We start from the raw sequence: 26011 nt of genomic DNA on the forward strand, positions 1-26011 counted from the left end.
GCTGTAGCGAAGAATAAGGGTTTGTTTTCTCTTTTAGGGTGGAAAGCAAATCGTTTGCTTTATTTCTCCACAGAAGTAACTACCGACCGTGGTCTACCTTCACCCCGCTATCCAACTGTTGCCCCTTCTCCTCCAACTTACCAGGCGTATCGTGCAGCTTACGGTGCACCTGCAACGGTGTGGCCTGCGTAAACGTTTGACCACAGATATCACATTTGTACGGCGTCTCCTTGGTGTGCGTTCGTCGGTGCCATTCCATGGCGCCACGGCGAGCGTACGCCTTTCCGCAGATATCACAAACGAGTGACTTCTCTCCCGTGTGTTTCGTCATGTGGATTAGGAGATCCTGTCGAGTCACGTGACCCTTTTTGCAAACCTGTCGAATGATAGTTTTTAAAATACCATGGAAACAGTGTAACAAATATTTGATGCTCAATTTAATTAGGCTACCCTTCCTACCTCACACACAAACTCGCGCTCATTGCGATGGATCTTTTTGTGCACAGTCAGGTAGCTCTTAGAGGTGAACTTTTTCCCGCACTCCGTGCACGGATAACGCACAACATCATCATCGCCTCCTTCGCTGTGACACTGCTTGACGTGCGCCTGAAGCAGCGAGCTCTTCGTGTACTGTTTGTCACACTGAGCACAAGCGAACGGTTTCAGGCCCAGATGGCGATTTTTATGATCGAGCAACGCTTGCTTCGATTTGAAGCTTTGCTCGCACAGTGTGCATTGAAAATTGCGCTCCGTATTATGCGCCCGACGGTGTGCGGACAGGTAGCTCCGGTGCTGAAACCCCTTGGAACAAATATCACACGTGTACTCGAAGCAGTTCGTGTGCCGTGCCAGATGCTCCTCGAGACCGATGCGCGATTTGAATGCTTTGTCACACCCATCGAAGGTACATTTGAACGGTGCCACCCGCAGGTGAGTATTTCGATGAATTTTTAGCTTTTGTCGGCTACGGAACGTCTTGAAGCAAACTTCGCACGTTTTATCGTCCAGCTCCGGCGGAACGTCTGCGATACCGGCGGTGTTGGGGATTATGCTATTGCTGGTCGTGGCGTTCGAATCCATTTCTGTACGATAGAGCTGTGGTGAATAGTTCGAATCGGTAGGTAAAACCGTCACTGGTTTACTAAACCGATCAATTGAAGCTGTTTCGGGAGATGCCACCCTCAAGCTATCCGCCGTGGTCACTGGGGTCAAATGGTCGCTCTGGGAGGAAACGATCTGCTGCATCATGTCGAGGTTTTCCTCTTGTACAGCATTTTCAATTAAACTCTCCACTTGTATTTCCGACGTTATCTAAAGTAAAGTAAGCGTAACAAAGGAGAAAAGTTCTTATTTTGTATATTTTTAGAATTATGGGCAATAGATTCCACTTACTGTCTCTTCATTATCGTGTGACACTCCCGTTTCAATTCCAGCAAAATCGTCATAGTCGAGCCCTTCATCTTCGTTTGGCGTAGTTTGAACAGCCGGATCGTGCACGATTGATTGGGCGATATCAACGTATGGATCAAAGCATACATTGGACTGCGTCTGCATCATGTGAGCATTGGATAGTGTACAGTTTTCTTGTGCTTGTTTCTCCTGCTTCATGGTTTCAGTTCGTTTGCGCTCGGCACTTTGTTGGATTGAAATTTCCAATTCATGTTTTATCTAAAAATGGCAAACAATGTGCATGAATACTAATTTCGCAATTTCATCAATCGGAGGGATTTCAATTACCACCAATTCCTCCTCGTTTGCAGTGAAATCCAAATCATCTTTCTGCAAACTACGAATAATATCGTCATAGTCTTTGCTCAGCTGATGTTTCTCCGATTCGTCCATCATGGTAAAATTGATATCAGGTAATTCATCGTTTTGCTGTTCCGGTTGATCTGGCTCGTGCGGCAGTTCGCTTTCGATTCCAAAAACATTCGTCGTATGTAGCGGCACTGTAGCTGAAACTGCCTTGCTCGTGCAGGGCATGGTTTGCTGATAATACAACAGCAGTCCTACGTTTGTAAAAGATTATCATTATAAAATATCTAGCTTTCGTTAGTATGGTGACTCGATCCACAGCAATACCATTGTAGTACTCCTGGTTTTTGAGACTCTGCTCCCGGAACGAGTAGAACAGCTCCAGCCGGTAGATGCATTCGTTGCAGATGAACTTCGAAAAGAAATGCGGCTCGCAGTCAGTCACATCGATTAAGATGCACTCCCGTATCATCTTTGGAAGATTGCGTAGCACACCGTCCTGGGACGTAATGCACATTCCGAACTCGCACTCTTCGCACTTCGTCAAGCACAACCGACACAAAACGTTGTTCATTCTCGCTTACCCATCCGGCGCATGGGATATGAATTGGTCCTCCTACAAGGTCTTGTGCAGCCGAAAATTGGTTTATATTTCTTTCCTCGACTTTGTTTATTAGAATACAACAAAAGAACGAGATCGTTGGATGCAGCCGCTACGGAACGTACAGTATTTGTTTATTTGTTTTAGGGTGGGTTAACAGACGAGGTGGGCTCATCCAAAGATGTATACACACACCCAGTACTCAATATGTAATCATCTTGGTTCATCCCCAACAAACCCCTCTTTGGTTTCAATTGATTGAGTTATGTTTAAGGTTTGTTTTTAATTTCGTGAGCTGTTTTGTTAGTCGTTAGTATCCAACGTGGTAGGTTCTTCGGGTTAAACTTTCAAAGTAGCAATGGCACCATGGGGGTGCCCATGGCACAGCGGTAGCGCGAGGAAACACCACACCACAGGTGTGGGATCGAATCTCGAGTCCGGCACCCTCCGGTATTACGAACGGCTGACCACCGATCTATAATATACCGTCTTTCGGTCACACAAAACTCTCTTCGGAGAGAGGCCTTGTCCCACTAGGGGATGTCGTGCCACATATAAAAAATGGCATCATGAAAACTTTTTGAATAAAAACACATCTCGATTGTCGATGAAGTTCATTTCAATAGGTGTTCCATGGTGATGCTATGAGCTTACCTCTCTAAGGACCCACCTTGGTTATTGGGGTACTGTTATGTCATCGTGAGTTGCTAACCATAACATGCAAGTACCGTGACTTTTTACACAGGCTGTTTGAAATATCCGTTAAAATATTATTCTAACCATTTACTATTGGATAACGGCGAAACGGTTGAGTAATATGTAATGCGTATCCAAGAATCCTTAATGTTACACAAAAACATGTTCAAGCTAACCAAAATGTTTGTGGACTTCGAAGAATCTGCATGTCATGAGCATGGCCTCCGAACGAACCAGCCCGTGAAGTCCAATTCGACTGTCCCGGAGGACAGTAAGCAGACTCATACTTTCATACTTGTCCATGATATCACTATTCAAGAATCAAGATCGGCCAACGCTGTACAAGACAACTTCACATCTGAAAACACAATAAAAGTTAGTTAAATCAATACACTACACTGGCTGCGAATGGCAAGAACTAAATAAAAAATAAACGATTGCATGACATGTAAAGAATAATAAAAGCCTGTTCAGGACGGATGATTTCAAATAAAAAAGATTATAGAAATGTGATTGTTTTTTAGTTGCTAAATTTCAGTCACACTTTAGCATTGCCTTTTTTATTTTTATAATCTAGTACATAATCAACAGATTCTCTTCATACTTATCTATTGTAGTTTCACAGAGAGAAAAAGCAAAAGCAAAATAAAATCCATCTTACATTTTCCATATAAAAAACCGGACTAGAAAGTATTTACATTAAAAAAGAGTAAAACCCAGCTTCATTTACTTGCACTCACCACCGTCAGAGACAATATTTAACACATAATTTTGCTACACTCGCCGTCTTTCTTAGCTTCGTATCATATCTACAAAAACAAACGACCCAACGAAACTATTTCGATGAGGAGAAAATCAATTCATGTGTAGCATCCCTTCCAATGGAAAGAACTAGCGGCGGGTGGTCATACTAAATTCCGGAATTCTGTCGTTTCGGGTACGAAAATGTTGCGCTGCGAGTGATTTGAACGTGCCAACTCCTTCCGGAAGTAATCGACCGTTTTCGTGAGCCCTTCCTGCAGGGGAACCTGAAACAAATAACAGGAAGAAACAATTTTAGGAGAGCAGTTTGCAATGCATCTTTTTCTTTCTTTCTTTCCTTCCTTCCTTCCGTCCTTCCTTCCGATCACCTACCCTTGGTTCCCAATTGATATACTTCTTTGCGCGTGAAATATCCGGTTTCCGCCTCTGGGGATCATCCTCTACGGCGGGAAGCTCGATAATTTGGCTCTTGCCACCCACCAGATCACGAATGATTTCGGCAAAGTCCTGTATCGTCCGCTCGACCGGATTTCCGAGGTTAACTGGTTGCGTGTAGTTACCCGCCATTAGCGCCACCAGTCCATCGACCAAGTCGGAAACGTACTGGAACGATCGTGTTTGCTTTCCACTGCCGTAAATCTGAAATAAGTATCAACGAAACGGGTTGTATTAGATAAATAAATGTATTCTTAGGATAAACGATAACGTTAAAGTTAAGTAACCGAAATAAATCGATCTAAATAGTGTAAATCATTTCTGCTGTTCAATGAAATTTTTAATTCATTTTTTTCTTCTTTGCCGTTCTTATTTTGCTAGTAGGCTGTGATTGTTCAACATGGGCTGAAGTTCATGCGAAATTTAACCTTGGGTCGAGTAAAACGACGCACCGATATTTTAAAACTGTTTAAGCTTTTGCTTGCGGTGAAAAACAAAATGACACCCAAAATGGACCATCAAGTAACTATCTACTGTGGGGAAGTCCACGATCAAGATATCAAAAGATCATTTCAAAGCAGGCGCAAGACAGTCTTAATTTCTCGTGAACTAGTATGTCCTTTAGTGGTGTTCTGTACGAAGTTCTTACTTTGAGTGGCCTCCAATATCGCATGCATGTTTCTAACGAAAACTACCCACTATCAAACAGATGTCACTAATTTTATGGATTGTCAAATGATCACGCTACCAGCGATAAATTTGACAAAATTTAGTTATGTTTTAAATTAATGTACAATTCGAACAATTACAGTAAGTATCTTACATTCTGAATTGCATTAAATACACTCATGCGAGTATAAGTTATAGCAAAATCTGGAATCATCCCTAAGTTACTCTAACTAAAACTCAGTCTTTTAGAACCTAAGACATTCGAATTGTGTTAGACAGAAAATTATCAAAAAAAAAAAAAACCTTCCATACTCACTGTAATTGACTGGTTCTGAAGAGCTTGGATAATGAAATTGGACACGACGCGTCCATCATTCATGTGCATCCGCGGGCCGTAGGTGTTGAAGATTCGCGCAACACGCACGTTCACTTTCTCCTGCTTGGCATAGGCGTAGCTGAGCGTCTCGGATACGCGCTTGCCCTCGTCGTAGCACGCCCGGGGACCGATCGGGTTCACGTGCCCCCAGTAGGTTTCCGGCTGTGGGTGAACGTCGGGATCACCGTACACCTCGGACGTGCTGGCGATCAGCACTTTGGCCCCGACACGTTTGGCCAGCCCGAGCACGTTGATCGTGCCGAGCGTGTTGGTTTTGATCGTCTTAACCGGGTTATACATGTAGTGAGGTGGGCTGGCCGGACTGGCGAGGTGGTAGATTTCGTCCACCTCGATGAACAGCGGATTGACGATGTCGTGGTGGATCAGCTCGAAGTTTTCGTGCCCAAGCCAGTGCTCGACGTTGCGCTTCCGTCCGGTGAAGAAGTTGTCCGCCACGATTACCTCGTGACCTTGCATCATCAAGTAGTCGACCAGGTGGGAACCGACGAATCCCGCTCCGCCCGTTATCTGCGTGGAAAGTGGAAGCGAACGTGCGAAAAGGAAAGTGAGTCTACACCGTTAGTTGTGGGAGCTTTACCGTTTTGGATGGCAATAACCTTGTCGGTGGTGGTCGTAAAAGAGGACATTATGACATCGCTATTTCCATCTTTTCCGGGCGCGGTGAATTTTGTGTTTGTGATTTACTATGTTAGTCATTCTAGCAAACTTTATTTCTCATTTCAGTCTTTTAAGAATTACTTAATTTAGCATCTAAAAACGGTAAAATTAAAATAAAGATTTTTATATAAATTTTAGCTAGTTTAGCCTATCGCAAAGATTTGATGAAAATAATGTGATCAAGAAAAAGTTTTTGATTGACGAAAAACATTTTTCACTACTTACAAAACTCGTTAAACAAAACACAACTTTGCGTCATTCTCACCTACACCCGTTTTGTCAGGGGAATCCAAAGTGTACTATTAAAAGTGATTATATCCCATTATTCCAACCTATCAAGGGGTTTCCCTTGACCGGAGACACGAAAAGAAGTGTTTGAGGGATTTTAAAAGCGGTACTAATTTGTTACGTCGATGATGTTTGAATATGATAATGAGCTGAAGCTGAAAGAAACCAAATTAAGAAGGCGGCACGGGTGTAGTACCTTTTTTGCGAATAAAGGTAATCTCCTGTGTAACTAAGTTTAAATGTGTTTTCTGCTTCCAAAGTTCAACTGGCCTCGTTTTTACTTTTTCACCAGCGAAAAGGTATGAGCCCCCCGGACTTTTTAATGCTATGAGATAGGATTGACAACTTGGGAGCAGCATGTTTAGGCATACCAAGAAGACGGGGATAGCATTTTCGCTTTTTTTTCATTGCTTAAGCCATTAAATTTTTTCCGCCACCTTGAACTCAAAAAAAAACAGTTAACTATTAAATTAATTTGATAATGATTCAAAATAGGTTCGTACGCTTATATTTGGATTTAAAATCACACATCATTTTCCTATCAGAAAAGGTGATTAAGTCATTTACGATATCACAGTAGCATCGGTTTGGAGTTTTTAACTAAAATCAGAAATTGTGCCACAACACAGTCTACTATGGTGAAACCTCCGTTACATGTAAAACTGTTATGTACCAATGCATAGTCACAAGCAGCTGCATGTTTGTTTAATTCTCACATCCTTCCATCACGCTTTGTGATCCTCCCATTTGCCCAATCCCACATACGATCGTGTTGCATAAGAGCATCGACCTAGTGGCGGTAATGGAATTTTCGTGGTCCACTCAAACACTTCCTCGGGGAAAAAGATGACTTGCACCAAACCGGATCGACCGTTGGCAGTCACCATATCGACGGAGAGTCTACAGACTCTCCTTCGTTTACATGTTTGGTTGAAGTACACCACCGAGAGTGTGGCTAGCAGTCAAACGCCTCTCACGTGTTGCCGCGGAGTCCCCGCACCCAACAGCCGGTAAGTGGTCAATAGTGGGTAAATATTATCACAAGAGATTAACGACATCAACATTTTCTCTGCTGATATTTATGCCTACGTGGTTGGGATCGTGTTGATCGATAGAGAATATGGTGAGAAATGTGACACTGGTTGGAAAAATTATACAACCGATCAACTATCGACCACAGTAATCTTTTATGAACGATGGTTTTTGCCGAGCTGGAATAACCGATATTTGGAAATTAGTGTGCTTATCAATTAGACTTGCATTGCAATGTAAAATAGATATGAGAATAATGCGGTAAATTAAATACTAGCATCTAAACGATTGCTCATGTTATGTGAATCCAGTATCAATTGGGTGAAAGTCAATCAGTTTTTGGTGTAACGGTAAACAATTACAGTTCCTAATTTAGCTGATAACAAACACACTCATTCATACAGTGGCAGTATACCTGCTGGTTTTATACTTCTTTGTTATAATTACAAATATTGTGCTGGAAAAGAAATATTAAATCTTTCACAACAGATTTGTTATCAACTTACCAAGATTCTCTTGCGATTTTTGTAGTTCAAAAACGTTACGTCTGGGTACTTGCGCGGTATGCGACCCTCCAGTTCCTGTATCTTCCTTTGGAGTTCCAGAATCTGGCGCTTGGCCTCGTAGAGCTCGTTCATACGAAAGTCGTGTGCAGGATCGTAGTCATCCGGCGGAGGTAACCCTACATTATTGGACGGTCCATTGTAATTGCTTCCGCTGACCAGCGACGACGAGGCCGACTTGGACGGGTCATGTTTGGTTTGTTTCAGCACCCGTTCGTATACCTTTCGCCCGGCCATCTCCCCATCATTCAGCGCTCGATTGTGGGCATCGTTATCGATGTTTGGGTACTGTTTATCGATACCGTTTCGATCGACCGATGCCAGCATAGCTGGCTTTTCGTGCGACACGAATCCGGCGCGGCGGTTTGGTTCGGTACCTCCCACACCTAGAATGCTGTTATCACCTTCGTCGTCGAATCCTTCGCCATAGGGTGGCACTCCGTTGGTTGGGCTGCCCCATGATTTATACAAACAAATCACTGCATGACGGAAAACAGTTGAAAATTTGTCAATGTTAACGTATAAAATTTATACATTCAAATTCGAATTGAAAATTAAATTAAAAAAAATGCATGAAAGTTCGCATAATAAAATCGAATATGATTATTACGTTTGAATAATTCCGAAAAAATCAAATGTTTCATCAAGAAACCTTTTAGCTTATAGCAACCCGAAATCCGAGCCAATAAAATTTACTGCAACGTTACGATATGTTATTTCCCAAACTTGTTTCCAGACTTGTGTACTCTTATTCATGCTTATAGAATGGATTGTAAAAATAATCTTAAAGTAACGGTTCAACGAAAAAGAGAAAGGTGAAAGCTACTTGACAACGATTGTGTTCACTGTCGCGATGCAATAACATGTTCTTGGAGTGTCCGCAAGAACAACACTACAATCTGTATGAAATGCATTCATGGTACAAAAGAAAGGTTCCGTTCACTTTCGACCTAGAAACCGAACGACAATAGTTTATAGAATAATATAATAACAGAATACAGAATCAATTGTCTGGATGTTGCAAAAAAGTAACCACACAATTTCTTTAAGATTGAGTATCACAGTTCGAAACACATTCGTTGAAAACCACACTTATCATTCCTGACCATCACGTTCCGTCGATTAGTCACTCTCCACCGACAAGTTTATAATAACTATAGTTACGAAAATAGATGGCCCATTGGTGAACACTGACACACTATTCCTGGCAAACAGTTTCTGCCGGAAAACACATCCACTGCACGAGGAGCATTAAGAAAAATTACAATTCATTCCGAGATCCGAGACGCACAACAGTACCGATTTTTGTGATTCTCTACGCGCACCATAAAGTTGGAAATCGCGATATTCCAAGCGCCAAACCTACCCAGCACGATCGTCACTCCGAACGCTAAGAACTGCTTCATCTTTCTCTTCGAAAACACCATAATCACTAACTGGCGAAGGGTAAAATTTGTCCACGAAATACCACCGCTCTCGAAGCAAGACCACTTTCTGCCTACCACTATTTTGACATGTTTACTTTGTTATTTCCACAACTGTCAGATACGACCCCCGAGCGCCACAGGAGAGCAAGAGATGCTAGACCGCAGCGAACCATTGGCAGAGGAAAAAGGACGCATCGTACAACAGCGATCAGCTGAGAGCCAAAAACTCTCCACATGTGCGTTGCACGCGAAGATTGTAATTTATAATCAGTTCAAATTTAAGAAGTTTTTTTGACCCCTATTTTTCATTATTTAAACCAAAATTTAATAGAAGTCTTCGGGAAAATAACACACATACAACTCTTTTGCACGGGCTGCTTTATTCATAAACGGTCGAATGTGTGACTAATGTTTCCAGAAATTGCGCCAGTCAGCATTGTATCTTGGACTGCCAATATCGATGGCCCAGAAAACAGTTAAGTTTCGTAATAGTACCGGTTTGTTTATTCACGGTGTTGGTTTTTTTCTCGCTATGCTTTCGCCTAACATATTCGAACCAACCAACCTTTAAACAGTTTGCCAAACAAGTTTGTGAATTTTTGCGAAACATGTGCCTAGCGATGTTTCGCGGCTGGTGGAATCAACTTTGGAATGAAGAATCTCTGAATAAATAATGAGATATGCGAAATCACATGGCTGCTGAATGGAGTTGTCTTTTCACCTATTTTTATAACCTTCATATTCATATAACTACAGATACACCGAGAAAGGCTTACCATTTATGTATTGGCTTATTTCAAAAGGCTGCATCGATAACACAGAGCATAAAACGATCAATATTACTTGCAAATCGATCCGTTTATCTACACATAAAACAAAGGAATGGAATGCCTAAAATTATTCTTCCACAATAACATGATTTACAAATTCGTTTACATATCAAAATTTACATTTTAAACCTACTAGACTCTGATTTTGTTGAAGGTCCTATAGATAGGGCAGTGTCGTTGCGAATATGTTCTTTCAAGATACTAGTAATATAATAAGAATCTGTAGTTTTCAGATAGGTTCTCACTTTATGTCTTATAAATGTAAGTTTCATAAGGTGAACGTTTTGTTCGTTTTTTAATACTTTACATCGGCTTACCCACGGCTGTATCATTCCGTATCAGCGCATCATACTTGAATTAAACTGGGATCACGTTCAACTGAGTAGCGTATTAACTTTCCATAGCGTTTAAGCAGTTTTCTCCAGTAACATTCTACGTCTTTCATACGCAGATTATTCCATATTTGTTCATATCCTCTCTCCGCAATACTGCGCGCTAGGCCGTCATGCTCCTGGAAGAAACGGATCAAAGCTTCCAGTTCGTGCGGACTACTTTGCACCGGTATGGGAACGTAATGTACCCACGGTTTCAGACCCGAGTAAAAGAATTCCTGCCACTCGTCTCCTACGTGAAATACAAGGGAATGGCAGAGAAAAAGGTGCTTGAAGCGAAAGCTCGCGGCCACACCGCGAAAATTGAACAGAAAGCGATAGCGGCAATGTTCTTCGAGAGTCACTTCTCGGGCCGGTTCCTCGTTCAGTGTGTCCTGCGGTGATTTCCAGGCTTGATTTTTTGTATATTGTGCATCGACAAGCGACGGTTTGGCCCTCGACAGCAGAACCAACGCATCTCGTTCGTCGGAGGTGCGCGATCCACGAAAGAATGCCCTACTTTCCTTCTTTTCCCACGGAACTTTGGCAGCAGCTTCCGTAATGCTGTCCCGATGGCGATCCCAGCGTCCGAGCCCGGTCGGATAGAGAGCGATAGCAGGTCCACCTTCCCAGAACGCCCAGGCTGGGTACATGATGTCGAGATATTCGGCCGTTTTGCTGAACGAAAGGACCGGTGTTTTCTCTTTACTCCAGTGCCGATGTACCTGCGGCCAGTCGCGACAGTTAATGATCAGGTCCATATCGGGTAGCGTAGCAAGAAGCGGTTTCACGAAATGCTCCACCCCGGAGCACCGTGCTGGGAACATGCAGTCACGCTGACGGTAAAGTTTATGCTCAATCACTTGGTAATGTGTACCGTATTGTTTGGCACGCTTAATCATATCATGTGTGATTCCCTGCGTTTTGAATGGCCTAAGATCGTCGTTAAGCACGTTCACGTAGCAGTTGCAGTTTGTTCTATTGCACGGAACATAATCAGCTACCGAAGATTCTATTTTGTTGAAGTAAAGATTGAACTCTAAAACACGGGAAACATAGATCAATTCAGAGATTAATGAAGATTTTCTTGCGTTGGAACTGATTTGGTTCCGCCAGCTATACCTGCCAAATAAGGATTCTTATCGGGGGAAATTGATTCCGGATCCGTACATTGTTCTTTAGCTACACACATTCCATCATTTGAGCAAACGTTTTGTACAATAAGGAATAAGGTAAGAGCCTGTATTTGTCGCGAGCTCATTTTGCATACACTTTGTAACGTTCTAGTTAAGAATTAGACAATTGTAGAAGAGATTCTATTCTATCTATTCTATTCCCTCCTCAAATGTTTTACATTGTAAAATGTACGCCAGCCGGTTTGGAAGTTTTGTTTACTTTTACACAAAAATTGTCAAATTGTTTGGGGCAACCAAAGTCAATCAACAGACAGGTCGCAGCATACCATGTAACGAGCCGAAAACGGTGGGAAAATGTTTGACAGTTGGTTTAAATTTTGTTTACTTCTCACGAACAGCGAAGAAAATGGGGTAAAACTGTAAATTTGGTATGTTTCATCAACAGAACAAAGAGTTGAGGCGTTCGAAATATGTTCTGGAGGAAGGCTCCGTATAAGGCAGACCAACACACTTCATTTCGGCAATCACAGCGAGCAAAAGGATCCATATCCCATGACTTCTCACAAAAGAGCAGTTCCTTGTCCAACCCAGTCCAACTTTGCTGCACTTTCCTACCGAAGGTATACATGCCTACCAAAAAGAACCTTGCCAAGTGTATTTTTGGTAGGCATGGCCTCCTCATAACCTACCAATAATTTTTTTTTGGGAGTCACCGCAGTGGAAAGAGGTCAAACCTTTGTTGCGCGAATCGCGCTAGATTTTTTTCGCATGAAGTTCAGCACCTGTCAGGCCACGTCGCGTTACGCAGTCTGGAAAGCGTGAAAGAAGTAAAACGGAATATAAAACGGTTGATGGCCATTGATTTGATGATAACATACACAAACTTTGTTATAGTTTCAAGAACACCTTCATATCAAGCACTGAAAATTTAGACGAGAATAATGTGAGTAGGTATTATAAACCTAAGACCTGTAGTCTGCTAGCCTCGGTTTTCGTCACTGTCAAAGTCCCGTTTGGTGACGAAAACCGGGGCCAGCCTGTACCTATTTCGCGAAGATTTTGGCGGAGATCTCCCTCAAGTATGCTGTAAGTTTTTGTAAACACTTTTTTAACCAACTGTCACAACAATGGCGGAGCAAACACAGTTTTGACCCGACCTGTCTGTTCCATCATTTTGGCTGCGTCCTTTTATTCTCACCAGTGAGCATTCATCTCACCGCGCGCAAGACAAATATATGCGCCTATATATGGTCTTATTTTCTTAGTTGTTGTTTCCCCATAAATCCAATCGAAATTAATAATTTTAATGACTAGACCTTTCGTGACGAAAGGTATAATAGTAAAGAATTTTTTTTTCTATTCATCTTCCCAAAATAGCTCATCGTTTGCACACCTTGTCACGCTCATTTGCTCACCGTTTATTTCTCACAGCGTTTGTTTATTTATCGGCGATTCTGTTTTGATCCGGATATACTGACATACGGTCATCTTTTCCACCGAGCCTATTATCTGGGCAAGTGGTAAACATAAATACGTACCACACGAAGTTGATTTTTTCACGAGGAAAAACGTAAAAGATTTTAGATTTATAGTGTATTGCGGTCTGCAAACATCATGACTATAACGGAATACATTGGGGCGCTCGCCGAGAACCCCTACTTCGGGGCTGGCTTTGGACTGTTTGGAGTCGGTGCCGGTGCCGCAATATTACGTAAAGGAATGCAAGGGGCAATGATTCTTTTTCGGCGCCACTATATGATCACGCTCGAGGTGCCATGTCGAGATAAATCATACCAGTGGTTGCTGCAATGGATCACCCAAAAGGGTGCTCGCCAGACACAACATCTCAGCGTAGAGACTTCGTTCGAACAGCGTGACACGGGCCACGTGAAAACCCGGTACGATTTCATCCCATCAGTCGGAACGCATATAATGTGGTACAGTGGCACCTGGATAAAGGTCGATCGTGCTCGGGAGCAACATACCCTGGACCTGCACATGGGCGTACCATGGGAAACGGTTCAGTTGACCGCTTTTGGAAGAAACAAGAACTTGTACTTCAAAATACTGGAGGAAGCTCGCCAGTTGGCACTGAAAAACACCGAAGGCAAGACAATCATGTACACGGCGATGGGGTCCGAGTGGCGTCCGTTTGGTCATCCGCGGAAGCGACGTCCGATAGGATCGGTAGTACTGGACCGAGGTGTTTCGGAGCGGATACTGCTCGATTGTCGCGAGTTCATCAAGAACCCCCAATGGTACTCCGACCGAGGCATTCCCTACCGTCGTGGGTATCTTCTACACGGACCACCTGGTTGTGGGAAGTCAAGCTTCATCACAGCTCTCGCCGGGGAGATCGAATTCGGGATCTGTCTGCTGAATTTATCCGAAAGAGGTCTAACCGACGACCGGTTAAATCATCTCATGAATGTCGCTCCTCAGCAGTCGATCATTCTACTGGAGGATATCGATGCGGCTTTTGTTTCGCGCCAAGATACACTGCAGCAAAAGGCTGCCTTCGAGGGTCTGAATCGCGTCACCTTCAGTGGACTGCTGAACTGCCTGGACGGTGTTGCCTCGACCGAAGCCCGAATAGTATTCATGACCACCAATTACCTCGATCGACTCGATCCTGCTCTCATCCGCCCTGGGCGGGTGGATGTGAAAGAGTACGTTGGTCATTGCTCCCGGCATCAACTGGAGCAGATGTTCCGACGCTTCTACACCGGTACGGATGCAGAGGAGAACGCACGGTTATTCGCGGAGCGGGTTTCCGCGGACGGAAGAAACGTTAGCCCAGCACAGATCCAGGGATACTTTATGGTACATAAAATGTCCGATCAGCAAACCGTTCTCGACAACGTGCACGATATATGGGAGAGCAGTTAAGGCAGTAGGACATAAGTTGTTAAATAAAGTAGAGGTGCTCTGGTTTTGAAAACTTTTTCAGCTAAATTTTCTTTCATCATACGTAAAAAGGTGCTAGATTTTCTTCCGCTTCGTAGCATTTAATAATTTCTTAGAACTTTCTACACCTGCTAGAGTGCCACTTTCTCCTCTTCTTGCTAGCGTTTGCTTACAGAATTTGTTGTACATTTTGTGTCATACATGGTAGAAAAACATTTAAGCCAACGTTACCTACAATAATGACTGAATTTTATGTTTTGCTTCGTTAATTTTCTCTCATTGCCAGTTACGCGCATCTTTGCGTAACTGAACGAAACGCCTAATCAGCCTAACTATGGATTATTGCTAGTTCAAAGTTGTAAGTTTAAAGCAGAGTGCATGAAATTAATCCTCTCTAATAGTGCACTCTTTTTTTAATTCGTTCAGTTACTGGGGATTGAACACAAAATCTTTGCTTCTCTGGGCTATCGATCATCGTCGCTCACGGCTGGCCATTTGTCATGAGATGTGTCACACGTATATTATAGTCACTGGATCTTCGTTATCGGCCAATTCAACGTTAGCATACCCCGTTTCTACCCTGTGCTCACGTATGACGATCTTGGATAAAATCTATGGGAGGTTCATTTTGCATTGTTTTTGTTGTACGTTAACAAAAGTAATAAATAGCTACACCATAATTGCATTCGAATTTTCTGGACGTGCTATATCCTTATCGATATACTGTACGGATGATGAACAGGGTTTTTGTATGCTAAAAGTTTGTTTTCCCAGTATGTCTCTGGCCCTACTACACAAACAATTCCACAGAAAAAGTATGGGAAATGAAATGCGGCCGAAATTTACCGAGCAATTCGGTTAAGAAAAATTATGTTTCGTAAAGCTGGAGACAGTTAAATTCTTTTGCCCACTATTTTCTGTCTGCTTTTGTACACACGAAATTTTTAAGCGATCTCTAGATGCCGTAGTAGAGTCGAGGTTATAAAAAAAATTAAAAAAAGGAAATGTTTGGGTAAAACGTGTCCAACAGAAATTGTCTGTCGGTCTGGGTTAATTACACCGTCGTAAACATCTCTTACATTGTGCCCTCCTGCCGGCATCTTCCCATGGATTAAGATTTTGACGATCGCAAAGTTACGCAAGATGATTCACATTCTTCTTCCTGCTCAAGCCGAGAATGGCGAGATCCATTTGAACTTATCCTTTGCCGAAGCCTCATGCATTTCGCCCGGGGGTAGCTCGTGATGATAGAAATTGCATTCCACCTTGTTGACACAGTGCCTGCCGAAGCGACACATCTTCGGATGGTAGAATGGGCACTGGCCATTGACGCAATTTGGATAGAACTTACACAGAGGGGGCAACGGTTTCGCACTGATCGTTTTGTAGTTTTGCACTGGCACTACGGATGATGCTGTGGGATAATAGCAAAATATAAAATAATTGAATGAATTACCATAAAATTAATCCTATTAATCTAAGCACAATTACCTTGAATTATGTTTGACAATTTTAAATTTTGAGATTCGAATCTAAAAACATTGAAGAATCTTGCGAAACCTTTATGAATCTTCATGATTCTTCAATTGGCGTGGATCAAGCGAACAAATAATAACGGGGCTTCTCTTTATGCATTTCTTTGGGCTAATCATGAATCTTTCTGATCTGAATCGAAATTACGCAACTCTACTGAAAAGGTGTACTCTTTCAAATGGTGTATTTTTTTCTTTGCTGCTAATTCATTATATTGACACAATGTTTCCTACAATTGCACTAATTCAGAATACTGAAACAAAAGGCAAGTTACGGGAAAACTTCGGAAGAAAAAATATAAGTTCAGAAAATTGCACTATCTTTTCACACCTTTTGAAAACAAATCGTTTCATATTTAGCTAAGAAACACTTACCCAGTGGTGGTGCAGCAAGAGAGCTCGAGGAACCGGCCACCGATGAGCCTTTTGTGTGCATAAAGGTACAGTCTAGCCGGTGGCAGGTCAGATCGTATTTACACATCGGGTGCAGATAGAGGCACTTGTCCCCAAACTTGCAGTTCGGGAAAGCCTTGCAGGGGGTGCTCGGATGCAGGAACTCGCACGCATCACCCTGGCGACAGTTGGGGAAATATTTGCAGCGTTCCTTGATCGCTCCACCACCAACCGACTTGTGCGTTTTCCCATCGGACACCGTCACTGCGCTGAGCACTAGTGTGAGTATGTGTGCGTTTGAGGAGTATGAAAAATAAAATACAGATAATTTGTTTAAAAAAATCTCAATCCCTGTGACCACATTTTTTTAATTGATGCTCTTTCACTTACGCGGTGGAAGATCGTCAAATTTGCGGGTAGATTCCAGCTTCTTTATCTTCTTGCCTGGCGACTGACGAGCGGAGTTACTGTCTCGCCGCTCACTTTCGCGGTCCCACTCACGTCTAGAGTCTTTTCTTGGTGCGCTCCTGCGCTCCTCGCTATCGCGCTGTCGGCTCCGTCTTGGGTTGCGTTCGTCCCGGCTTCGGTCCCGCCGATCACGGTGATAGTCGTCCTCGCTATCGTGCATATCATCCTCATCGGTCAGATCGAACTGGATGGGCGAGACCCGTTTTCGCTTGCGCGACGAAGGCTCCATCTTATCATAGTCCGATTTGGACATGTAGATAGGCGACGAGGACACACTATCGTCCATCAATTCTCTGGTGCGCTGCAGCAGCAGCTCGTTCAAATGGCCGGGCGAGCTGGTGACATTTCGAACGGCGGCTGGACGCTTCGATTGCTTCGGTTTCTCCAGCGGAGAGGCATTGCGCTGCCTTACCACTGGTTCTGGACTAAGGGACGGTGTTCGGCGTTGAGATGATGCGTGGCTTTGCGTGGAGTGCGAAGATCGCGTAGAGCTCGGTGGTTTCGGAGAGCGCGACTGCGACTGCTGCTTTGAACCACGGTTCGTAGTGGAAGGTGGTGGTGGAGAAAGAGATTTCTTTGGCTGGGGTGATTTTGGTGCCGACACTGGAACCAATTTTTCGCTGAACCGTTCTTTGCGCTTTTTCAGTGTTTCTTCCAGTTCATTCGAATCCTTCGGTTTCGGTGAACGCTCCCGACTGCTGGTGGGCTGTTTAGGGCCGATCCGATCCTTAACCGATAGGCGACCTTTGACGGAACCCCCTACCACCGACGATGCCGGCGGGGGCGGCGTATGACTGGGTGAGCCGTCTCCATCTAGGATAGACTTGTAGGCCCCATCCAGGGTAACGACAAACTTTGTGTTTTCACTTTCGCCGATTGCGTTGACCGGATGCACCATATTCTCCGAATCGTCCGCTGCATACTCCGAATGATGCGGTTCGCGTTGATGAATCCTATGCAGTGTTGATTCATTTTCACTTTGCAGAATATCTTTGAATTCCTCATCAACGTCACACTCCTCCATGAGAACTTGTTTCGCAAGGTCCACTTCATGCACTTCCTCGTCGTCGAGAAACTCACCATACAGCGGTACGTTCTTGTGCAGCTGGTAGTGCTCTTCGTCCTCGTCGGCATACTGTACTTCCATTCCTGGCTGTATGCTGTGCCCACCGGGAATTTCAATCACCAACTTTCGTTTCCCTTCCATGCGGGAATAATGCGACAGCTTACTATCCATCATAGCCGTCGTATTATCGATGGTTTTCCGTACGGTTGCCACGGTTGAACGTTGCGCCTCGGCCATTGCCTTCAGGAGAAGATTTTTGCTAGGTTGCTTGCTCTTCGGCATCGTCGGCCTCGGTTGTATTTTGATGACGCTTGCAACTGGGACTTCGATTTCGTCCTCCTGAAATTCGGGCTTCGGTGGTAGCACGATAATCCGCGATCCAATGCGTCCTCGGACGCTATCTATGCCGTTTTTTGACTGCCTACCAATGGATGCGGACCGTTCGCGACCAGATGCTCTATTCCGCTCGCGACTACGTGATCGCTCCCTGGCGCGAGCCTCACGCACGGGAGGGTTTTCCGCACGTGCACCACGTCGATAGCTACTCTCTTGGTTTCTCGACGCAATGCCATCATCCCGCAGCGACGTTACTCGTGACACGGGAGACCGCTTGGCTCGATTGTTTCGTTCACGACTTCTACCTCTTACTTGCTGATGTTGTTGTTGCTGCTGCTCGTGTCGAGATTTGTCTTTCACGGTGGACTGCTCTTTCGACGCGCCTTCTTTTCGCCGAAACAGGGGCACATATATTTCCCTTTCCTCTCGCCGATGGGCCGACAGACTGATGATGGTGCTTTTGGAGCTGTTGGTGCTTTCAGTTCCAGTAGCAGCAGGCTTGGCAGCAGATTTCGACGAAATCTCATTTGAACCCGACTCTGAGGTTTTCGATTTCTCAATCTTTGTTGAATCGGAAGCAACAGAACTTTTCGATCCTAGACGATCCAGTACAGAACGTTTCTTAGCAACCGGCGAAGACGCAACTGCATCTTTTTCACTTGTTTTAGGAGGCGTTGTACTTCGAGCAGCCGTCACCTGCTTGGATGGTTCTGGTGGTGCAATCGTTATTCTTTGCCGTTGTTTGTTGACCGTTGCTTCTCGATCCACGGGTTTGTTACTTCGAGCGACCGCTGTTGACGTTCGTTCGTTTCGGGATTCTTCAGTTTCTAAATCGTCCTCGTTTGCCTTCAAATGAAGCAAATCTTCGTCGTCGTCGTCCGAAATGTCGGTCCCCAACGTTTGAAGATGCCGCTTTGCTTCGTTTATACGCTGCTGTATTTCCTCCAGCTCACACAATTCCTTGTGGTGCTTCCGTACCACGGTGGCACTGGCTATTTCCGTAATCGATGGTAACTCAGATCCACCCTTAGCAGCCGGAGGTGTTTTGCTCTGTTGGTCCCTTACAGCAGCAGTAGACTCCTGATAAGTCTTCTTTGTGATCGGGGCACTCTCAAGGGATTTTTTCGCCTTCTCTATGTACTGGTTCGCAAAAACCTCAGTTATAGAACTTCCGGGTAGCACCACCGCTGGCTGCGGTGGCGTATTGTTACCATCCGGGGATCGCGTCGGGCCAGGCTCATCAGTAACCTCCTCTTCGTTATCTGTGCTTCGGTCGCGACGTTTAGTTTTCTTATCCTTGCGCTTCTTATCCTTACGCTTTTCTTCCGTCTCGCTAGGTTTCTTTTTTGTCGCAGCCGATGCCGGAAGCGTTACTTCTTGTAATTTCTGTAGCACCTGATGTAGCCAGTTAACGAACACTTCTGTTTGGGCACCGAGAAACAATGACAAATCGTCAATCATTTGCTGACGGGACCGTTTATTCGCCACCATGATCATCACATAATCTGGCAGCTCATCGTCGATGTAGCCACTAGCCGAACCGGTCCCCAATTCGATGAGCTTTGCTTTAACGGCGCTCTGTCAATGGGACAATGTATATTATTAAGAGAGTTTTGAGCGATGTTACGTTAATGAACACTTTTACTTACCCGCATCTTCTGGCCAATCTCCGTACCTAATGAATCCATATCGGTAGGTATTTAATGGAGACGATTTGTTCTATAAACAAAACTAGGGCAACGCGCTGAAAGTTTGGCTAAAAAATGGGACGATGGAAGGATGCTCCAGTACGGCGAACCACCGCTTCACGATCAAAGTTTTCCAAGTGGCGAAGTACAATTATGTGCTGTTTTGCCAAAAAGAAACTAACCACATCTATTAATTTGCACTAAAACTCCCTGCGGTGTGATTGCTGGTGCAGCAAAATGCTGCGAATTAGTGTTGGCAGAATCGGGATTCGGAAGATTCGAAGATTCGATCCCTAGAGGGATTCTAAAGATTCGAATCCCATTTGACGGATTCTAAAGATTCGAATCCCTTTTGACGGATTCTAAAGATTTGATTCGATTGGGACTCGAATCAGATTTGATTTGTTTGGGATTCGAATCTGTTTTGATTTGTTTGGGACTCGAATCAGATTTGATTTGTTTGGATTCGAATCTGTTTTGATTTGTTTGGGACTCGAATCAGATTTGATTTGTTTGGGACTCGAATCAGATTTGATTTGTTTGGATTCGAATCTGTTTTGATTTGTTTGGGACTCGAATCAGATTTGATTTGTTTGGATTCGAATCTGTTTTGATTTGTTTGGGACTCGAATCAGATTTGATTTGTTTGGATTCGAATCTGTTTTGATTTGTTTGGGACTCGATTTGATTCGATTCTGACTTGATCCTAAACTGTTTGAATCGATTCACAATGATTTGAGTCGAATTAGTTACATAACTAGTCGATCTAGAGACAATGTAATTGATTTAAGTTTACTCAAATCGAACGCTGGGTAGAATGTCCAATGGACATAGATTGAGTTTTTAGCGCGATTTGCAAGTTTTGCTCTAGAAAAATTCCTGGAACCTATTTTTTACAAAGAAATACAGTAGAATGTCCATTATCTGAGTTGTTCTACCCAACCAAACCCATTTCATCAGGACCAGACCATTTTTACCGAATTCTGAATCGGATTCTGGGGATTCAGATTGGGATAAACAATTTCCAGACCAACATTGATTTGTTTACATGAAGATGATGATGAGTCCCACCGCTTACCCCTGCATAGGATTGAGAGGCACGATAGTATATTTATGTTCCTTCCCATGGACGAAAGGTAAATTGCCGAGTCCTCCAAGGTTAACGAGGAACCACTTTCCGGAGTGTAAGAGGATATTTCTGCTCTGTTTGTAGTTCCCACCGCCAATTACTATTGGTTGATAATGTGGTCGCAGTATCAAGAACAGAAAGGGACCCAACTACAGCGAGATGTGTAGATACTATTAGTTTTTTTCGTACAGCCATGACCACCAATGCGCGCGTGTCTCAAAATTATGTAGACTCATTCATTCTATTCAGTTAAATTAAATAATAAAATTGTTGTGTCTTATGTTACATTAAAAAAGTATTTTATTATCTATAAATTAACGATTAGACAATTACACTTTAAAACGGGTTTCGCGTGAAGGATGGACAAATACGGTACGGACGAATACGGTACGGACGAGGCAGCTCCCGGGAGACGATACGCGTCCTCTCGCTAGGACGGTCGGGAAGCGAAGCGGCCATCCTGTTGTTCACCTCGTCCGCTATCGGATACCGATAGCGGCGAGTGGAAGGATGGCTGCGTGCGTTGCAGCTTCCAGTGGATGATGAAGCTGCGTCTCCACAACATCTCCCCCTTTTATTTCCGATAATCGTTAAGCCAACGAGGAAGTCTTCTTTGCCTAGAAGACTTTCGTGGCACCGTTAGCGGCTGAGTCGAAACACTCGGAGCTGCTTCCGAAGGTCCGCATGACGGCTGACGTAGTGGCGCTTGCGAGACAGCTGTGGATGGTGCAGGCGGCGGAATCGGATCCGCCGGGTCAGGAGCCGCCGGGCCGATGAAGGAACTGCTCGGTATCTGTTCCGTAGGCGCTCCCCAGTCGCCCATCACTATGTCGTAGGGCAGATGAGGGGACGTTGCTTGCTGACCCAACTGCGACGGGCTACGAAGGTTTCGCTTTCGTAGCTGATTTACGTGCCGCCTAATGGTACGCCCATTTTCCGTTGCTACCTCGTACAGCACACGTCCACATCTTCGAATAATGGTCCCCGGAATCCATGTTGAGTTTCCTGAGAAGTATTTTGCCAGAACCTTATCACCTTCGTGGAAACTTCTACGACTTTCGCTCTGCTGTGACTGATGAGCCGTCGGCGGCCGCAGTAAGTCGAGCGCAACCCTCGGCTGTCGACCGAACATAACTTCGGCGGGCGCCTTCCTTTGGTCCAGGAGCGGGTGAGGAGTCGTTCTGTAGGTCTGCAGAAAATTGTCCAGCGCCTCGTCTGATGAGGATCCATCCATTTGACCCTTCTTCAAAGCCCTTTTGAAGGTGTCGACGAATCGCTCAGCCTGACCATTCGACTGAGGATGGAAAGGTGGCGATGTGACATGCTGGATGCCGTTTCGGCTGCAGAATTCCTGAAACGATTCACTGGTGAATTGCGGTCCGTTATCACTCACCAACGTTGATGGCATCCCAAAACGAGCGAAAAGACTTCGCAGTATTGCTATCGTTGCTGAAGACGTCGTGCTCGAGGTTTTGATGATCTCCGGCCATTTGGACAGCGCGTCCACTACCACCAGATACCAAAAACCTTCTATTGGACCGGCATAGTCCACGTGCACTCTGGACCAGGGACCTGATGGTTGTGGCCATGGAATGGGGTCCACCCGTGGAGGAGCCTTGGATGCCGCTGCGCATGGCTCACAGGATGCAACGTAATCCACGATGTCGTCGTCTATAGATGGCCAGTAAAGGAAGCTCCGTGCGATCGCCTTCATGCGTTGAATGCCGGGATGACCATGATGAAGTTGCTCCAAGCATCGCGTGCGCAGGGTTTCAGGGATGACCAATCTCTCCCCGAACAAAAGGCAACCTTCCACCGTTGATAATGCATCCTTCCTGTCACTGTATCGCCTTATTTCTGCACCAAACGATACTTTTGCAGGCCATCCATCTCGAACGTACGAGTAAACTTGTTGTAGTACTGGATCACTTTTGGTGCTACGCTCAACATCACTGAAAGCAAGTGGAAATGAGCTGACGGGATTTACGGCTACAGACTTTGAATCGTTTTGTAAGTCGATGCTTGCTATAATATTTTCTGCTTCTGGCTTTGCGTGATCCTCCGGTCGTTTTTGCCGGAAAACAGGTAGACTGTTTTCTTTAATCTGCCGCGCAATGCGTGCATTAGTGCACTTTCCTGGCCCGCGAAATACCTCCGGAAACTTGGGCTCTACATTCGCAACGATTTGCGGAATCGTGGCTAGCTGCCCACAAAACGCATCTAAAGGCATCGAACCTAATTCGAATGCGTCTATCAAATCGGCTCCGAAAAGTTCCAGTTCAGCTTCTGAAACGCGAATTGTAGCCTTTTTTGTATTTTCACCGATTCTAACCGTTGCTTCGAATTCGCCTGTTAGTTTTAGGTTCGACCCGGATGCTGTTTTTGCCTTTACGCTGGCGTTTGTTAGAGGCGGGCTGCCAACGCGTTCCCAGAGGCTATGGCCAATTAATGTTATATCTGAACCCGTGTCCAGCTGGAGCTTTAGGTTGGTTCCGTTTATAATAACATTAATGTACTTACGGCATGAGGCCACGGTACATACGCTGACCGTTACGGCTCTCGTCACTGGCCGGTTTTCTCGATATCTTGTTCGCCGGGTGCCGCTGCTTTTGTGGGAACAGAAACCTTCCCGATGCCCGATCTTTCCGCATGATCTGCATTTTTGTGTCTTGTACGGGCAGTCTCTGGTCCAATGTAGTTCGCCGCATAACCAACATGGCCTGCTTGGAGTACTTTGCAGTGAAGAACGGTGATGCTGAAAGCTTTTCGATTTTGTAGTATCATTTGCTTCGTGCAACATTTGTACTTGCCGTTCGTGTCCCTGAATGAGGGCACTGTCTCCTTTTAGGTTGGTTATGCGTCGGCACTCTGCGGTGAGCTGGTCCAAGGTTACTTCAGGGTGATCCTCTATGCGCGCTAGTAACCTTGTCCGGATCTCAGCGTCTTTCTCGTCCTTAAGTCCGCACACGAGGATGAGGCATTTGAATTGCTCTTCATTCATTGCCGGTAACTCGAAATCAACACACGCTCTGTTGACCCGGCAAGCGTAAGCCACTAGGTCCTCTGTTCGCCTTTTTTCCGTCTGGAGGCACCTATATCGCTTGCTGAGGGTCGATTCCGCCTTCCCGAACAGGGCTTTCAGCTTTGCCGTCGTCTGCTCGAAGGTGAGTTCCCGTGGGGCAAGTGGCAGAATAAAACTCACGTAACGAGCATGCTCGGCGGTGCCCAGCTTGCGCACCAGTAACCGCACTTTTGCCGAATCGTCCAACCTGGACGCATCAAGACTGAAGAGATCGTCGTAGCGGGAAAACCACGCTTCGAACGTGATGCCATTTTCGACGTCGAAACGGAACTCGCTGATGTTTCCCGCCAGGGAATCTACGATTAACTCTGGGTTACTCACGGGCTGCTGCTGGGGCGGTGTGTGTTGTTTTAGGGCTTGCATCATAAACTGCTGCTGCTGCTGCATTTGCTGAGACATCGTTTGCAGCATCTGGTAGAGGAATGCGTTTTCCGGGCTCGTGAAAGATGGTGCTGGGACTCCATTTTGCGCGCTTGGAGTCGTCGATGGCGCCGGGTTGAAATTTAACGATGGCGCCGGTGCTTCGCTTCGGGGCGCTTGCCAGGGCGCCTGCGGGTTACTCGAGGTCATCGGATGTTGCAATCCTCCTACGCCGGATTGTCCGAAGGATGACCTCCGCTGCTCCTCGTCGGGCAAAGCGTTCGTTTCCATGCCGCTCAATCTGCGTCGTTTTGCACTCGGTGGCGGAATTTTTGTAGATAGGATTCCACCACTTTTCACACGCACGACACGCGATATAAATTAAAACTTTATCCTCGTCGCCACTGTTGTGTCTTATGTTACATTAAAAAAGTATTTTATTATCTATAAATTAACGATTAGACAATTACACTTTAAAACGGGTTTCGCGTGAAGGATGGACAAATACGGTACGGACGAATACGGTACGGACGAGGCAGCTCCCGGGAGACGATACGCGTCCTCTCGCTAGGACGGTCGGGAAGCGAAGCGGCCATCCTGTTGTTCACCTCGTCCGCTATCGGATACCGATAGCGGCGAGTGGAAGGATGGCTGCGTGCGTTGCAGCTTCCAGTGGATGATGAAGCTGCGTCTCCACAACAAAAATAAAAAGTCCCTGTTCATTTTTTTACTTTTAGGGCTTTATTCACAAGGAGGTACAATTTTGTCCCTAATTTCACTCGTGGCGACTAAGCTACGCGGCGTGGTGCACGGTACGATCACGCGGTCGACGAGCCTGACTCGGTGCGCAAAAGGACACGCAGGTACGAGAAGAGACTTTGATCTTCGCCTTTAGGCCGAGAAGCGATAAGATAAGAGAAGTGAAGAGAAGTTGGTTGCGCACGTCCCTGGCTTTTATCCGCGCTAGTGCAACGTGCACTCCTTAGCTGTCCTGTTCTACCTGCGTCCGCTGTCCCTGTCTCCTGGTTCGCCAACCGGCCTTTTTAAGTTACGACTGATATGCGCCAGGTGGCGTCCTGGTCGCCACAGTACTCCCCCCTTAGATCGGTGTTATCGGTATCGCAGCGGAATCTTCACTCTTCGTCCGACCCTGGTAACACCGGTCGATATGTCTTGTCCTGGTCGTCGTAGGATAGATGGTGGTGGAGTTGGTATGGCATGCGGTGCCGGTGGTTGGGGCGAAGGTTGCACGGCGGGAACCTGCTGCGTCGGCGGGACGCTGGGCGTTTCGGTCTGATCGTGCGACGTCGGTTCGGGTGCCGTGGTGGTTTCCTCAACTGTGTAGGCCGGTTTCAGACGGTCGATGGATACTAGCGTTGGTCGTCCATTGAGTAGTAGCTGAAAAGACTTAAGATTTCGTGTAAGTACTTG

General features: G+C 45.2%; 5 protein-coding genes across 5 annotated transcripts; 1 reads left to right on the forward strand and 4 right to left on the reverse strand.

The window, feature by feature from the left end:
- Window positions 1–44: 44 nt before the first annotated feature.
- Window positions 45–2329, reverse strand: LOC131284686 (oocyte zinc finger protein XlCOF22-like). Its single transcript, XM_058313550.1, has 5 exons — window positions 2083–2329; window positions 1738–2009; window positions 1393–1668; window positions 460–1311; window positions 45–376 (listed from the first exon to the last, which is right to left on the reverse strand). Exons 1-5 carry the CDS (start codon window positions 2327–2329, stop codon window positions 80–82), a joined length of 1944 nt encoding a protein of 647 aa, XP_058169533.1. The 3' UTR covers window positions 45–79.
- Window positions 2330–3584: 1255 nt separating this feature from the next.
- On the reverse strand, window positions 3585–9346 carry LOC131287196 (UDP-glucuronic acid decarboxylase 1). The gene is made up of 5 exons (XM_058316225.1): window positions 9222–9346; window positions 7799–8334; window positions 5235–5822; window positions 4187–4453; window positions 3585–4080 (listed from the first exon to the last, which is right to left on the reverse strand). The coding sequence occupies exons 1-5, from the start codon at window positions 9280–9282 to the stop codon at window positions 3958–3960; spliced, it is 1575 nt and encodes a 524-aa protein (XP_058172208.1). The 5' UTR covers window positions 9283–9346; the 3' UTR covers window positions 3585–3957.
- A 1002-nt stretch (window positions 9347–10348) lies between these two features.
- On the reverse strand, window positions 10349–11522 carry LOC131286974 (O-glucosyltransferase rumi homolog). Its single transcript, XM_058315985.1, has one exon. It carries the CDS (start codon window positions 11383–11385, stop codon window positions 10459–10461), a length of 927 nt encoding a protein of 308 aa, XP_058171968.1. The 5' UTR covers window positions 11386–11522; the 3' UTR covers window positions 10349–10458.
- A 1711-nt stretch (window positions 11523–13233) lies between these two features.
- On the forward strand, window positions 13234–14536 carry LOC131287787 (mitochondrial chaperone BCS1). Its single transcript, XM_058316871.1, has one exon. The coding sequence runs from the start codon at window positions 13234–13236 to the stop codon at window positions 14506–14508; it is 1275 nt and encodes a 424-aa protein (XP_058172854.1). The 3' UTR covers window positions 14509–14536.
- A 1033-nt stretch (window positions 14537–15569) lies between these two features.
- On the reverse strand, window positions 15570–20220 carry LOC131286008 (uncharacterized). Its single transcript, XM_058314865.1, has 4 exons — window positions 19971–20220; window positions 16842–19899; window positions 16434–16727; window positions 15570–15940 (listed from the first exon to the last, which is right to left on the reverse strand). The coding sequence occupies exons 1-4, from the start codon at window positions 20007–20009 to the stop codon at window positions 15693–15695; spliced, it is 3639 nt and encodes a 1212-aa protein (XP_058170848.1). The 5' UTR covers window positions 20010–20220; the 3' UTR covers window positions 15570–15692.
- Between the last annotated feature and the right edge of the window lie 5791 nt (window positions 20221–26011).

Source organism: Anopheles ziemanni, chromosome 3, assembly GCF_943734765.1.
Source record: "Anopheles ziemanni chromosome 3, idAnoZiCoDA_A2_x.2, whole genome shotgun sequence".
NCBI lineage: Eukaryota > Metazoa > Arthropoda > Insecta > Diptera > Culicidae > Anopheles > Anopheles ziemanni.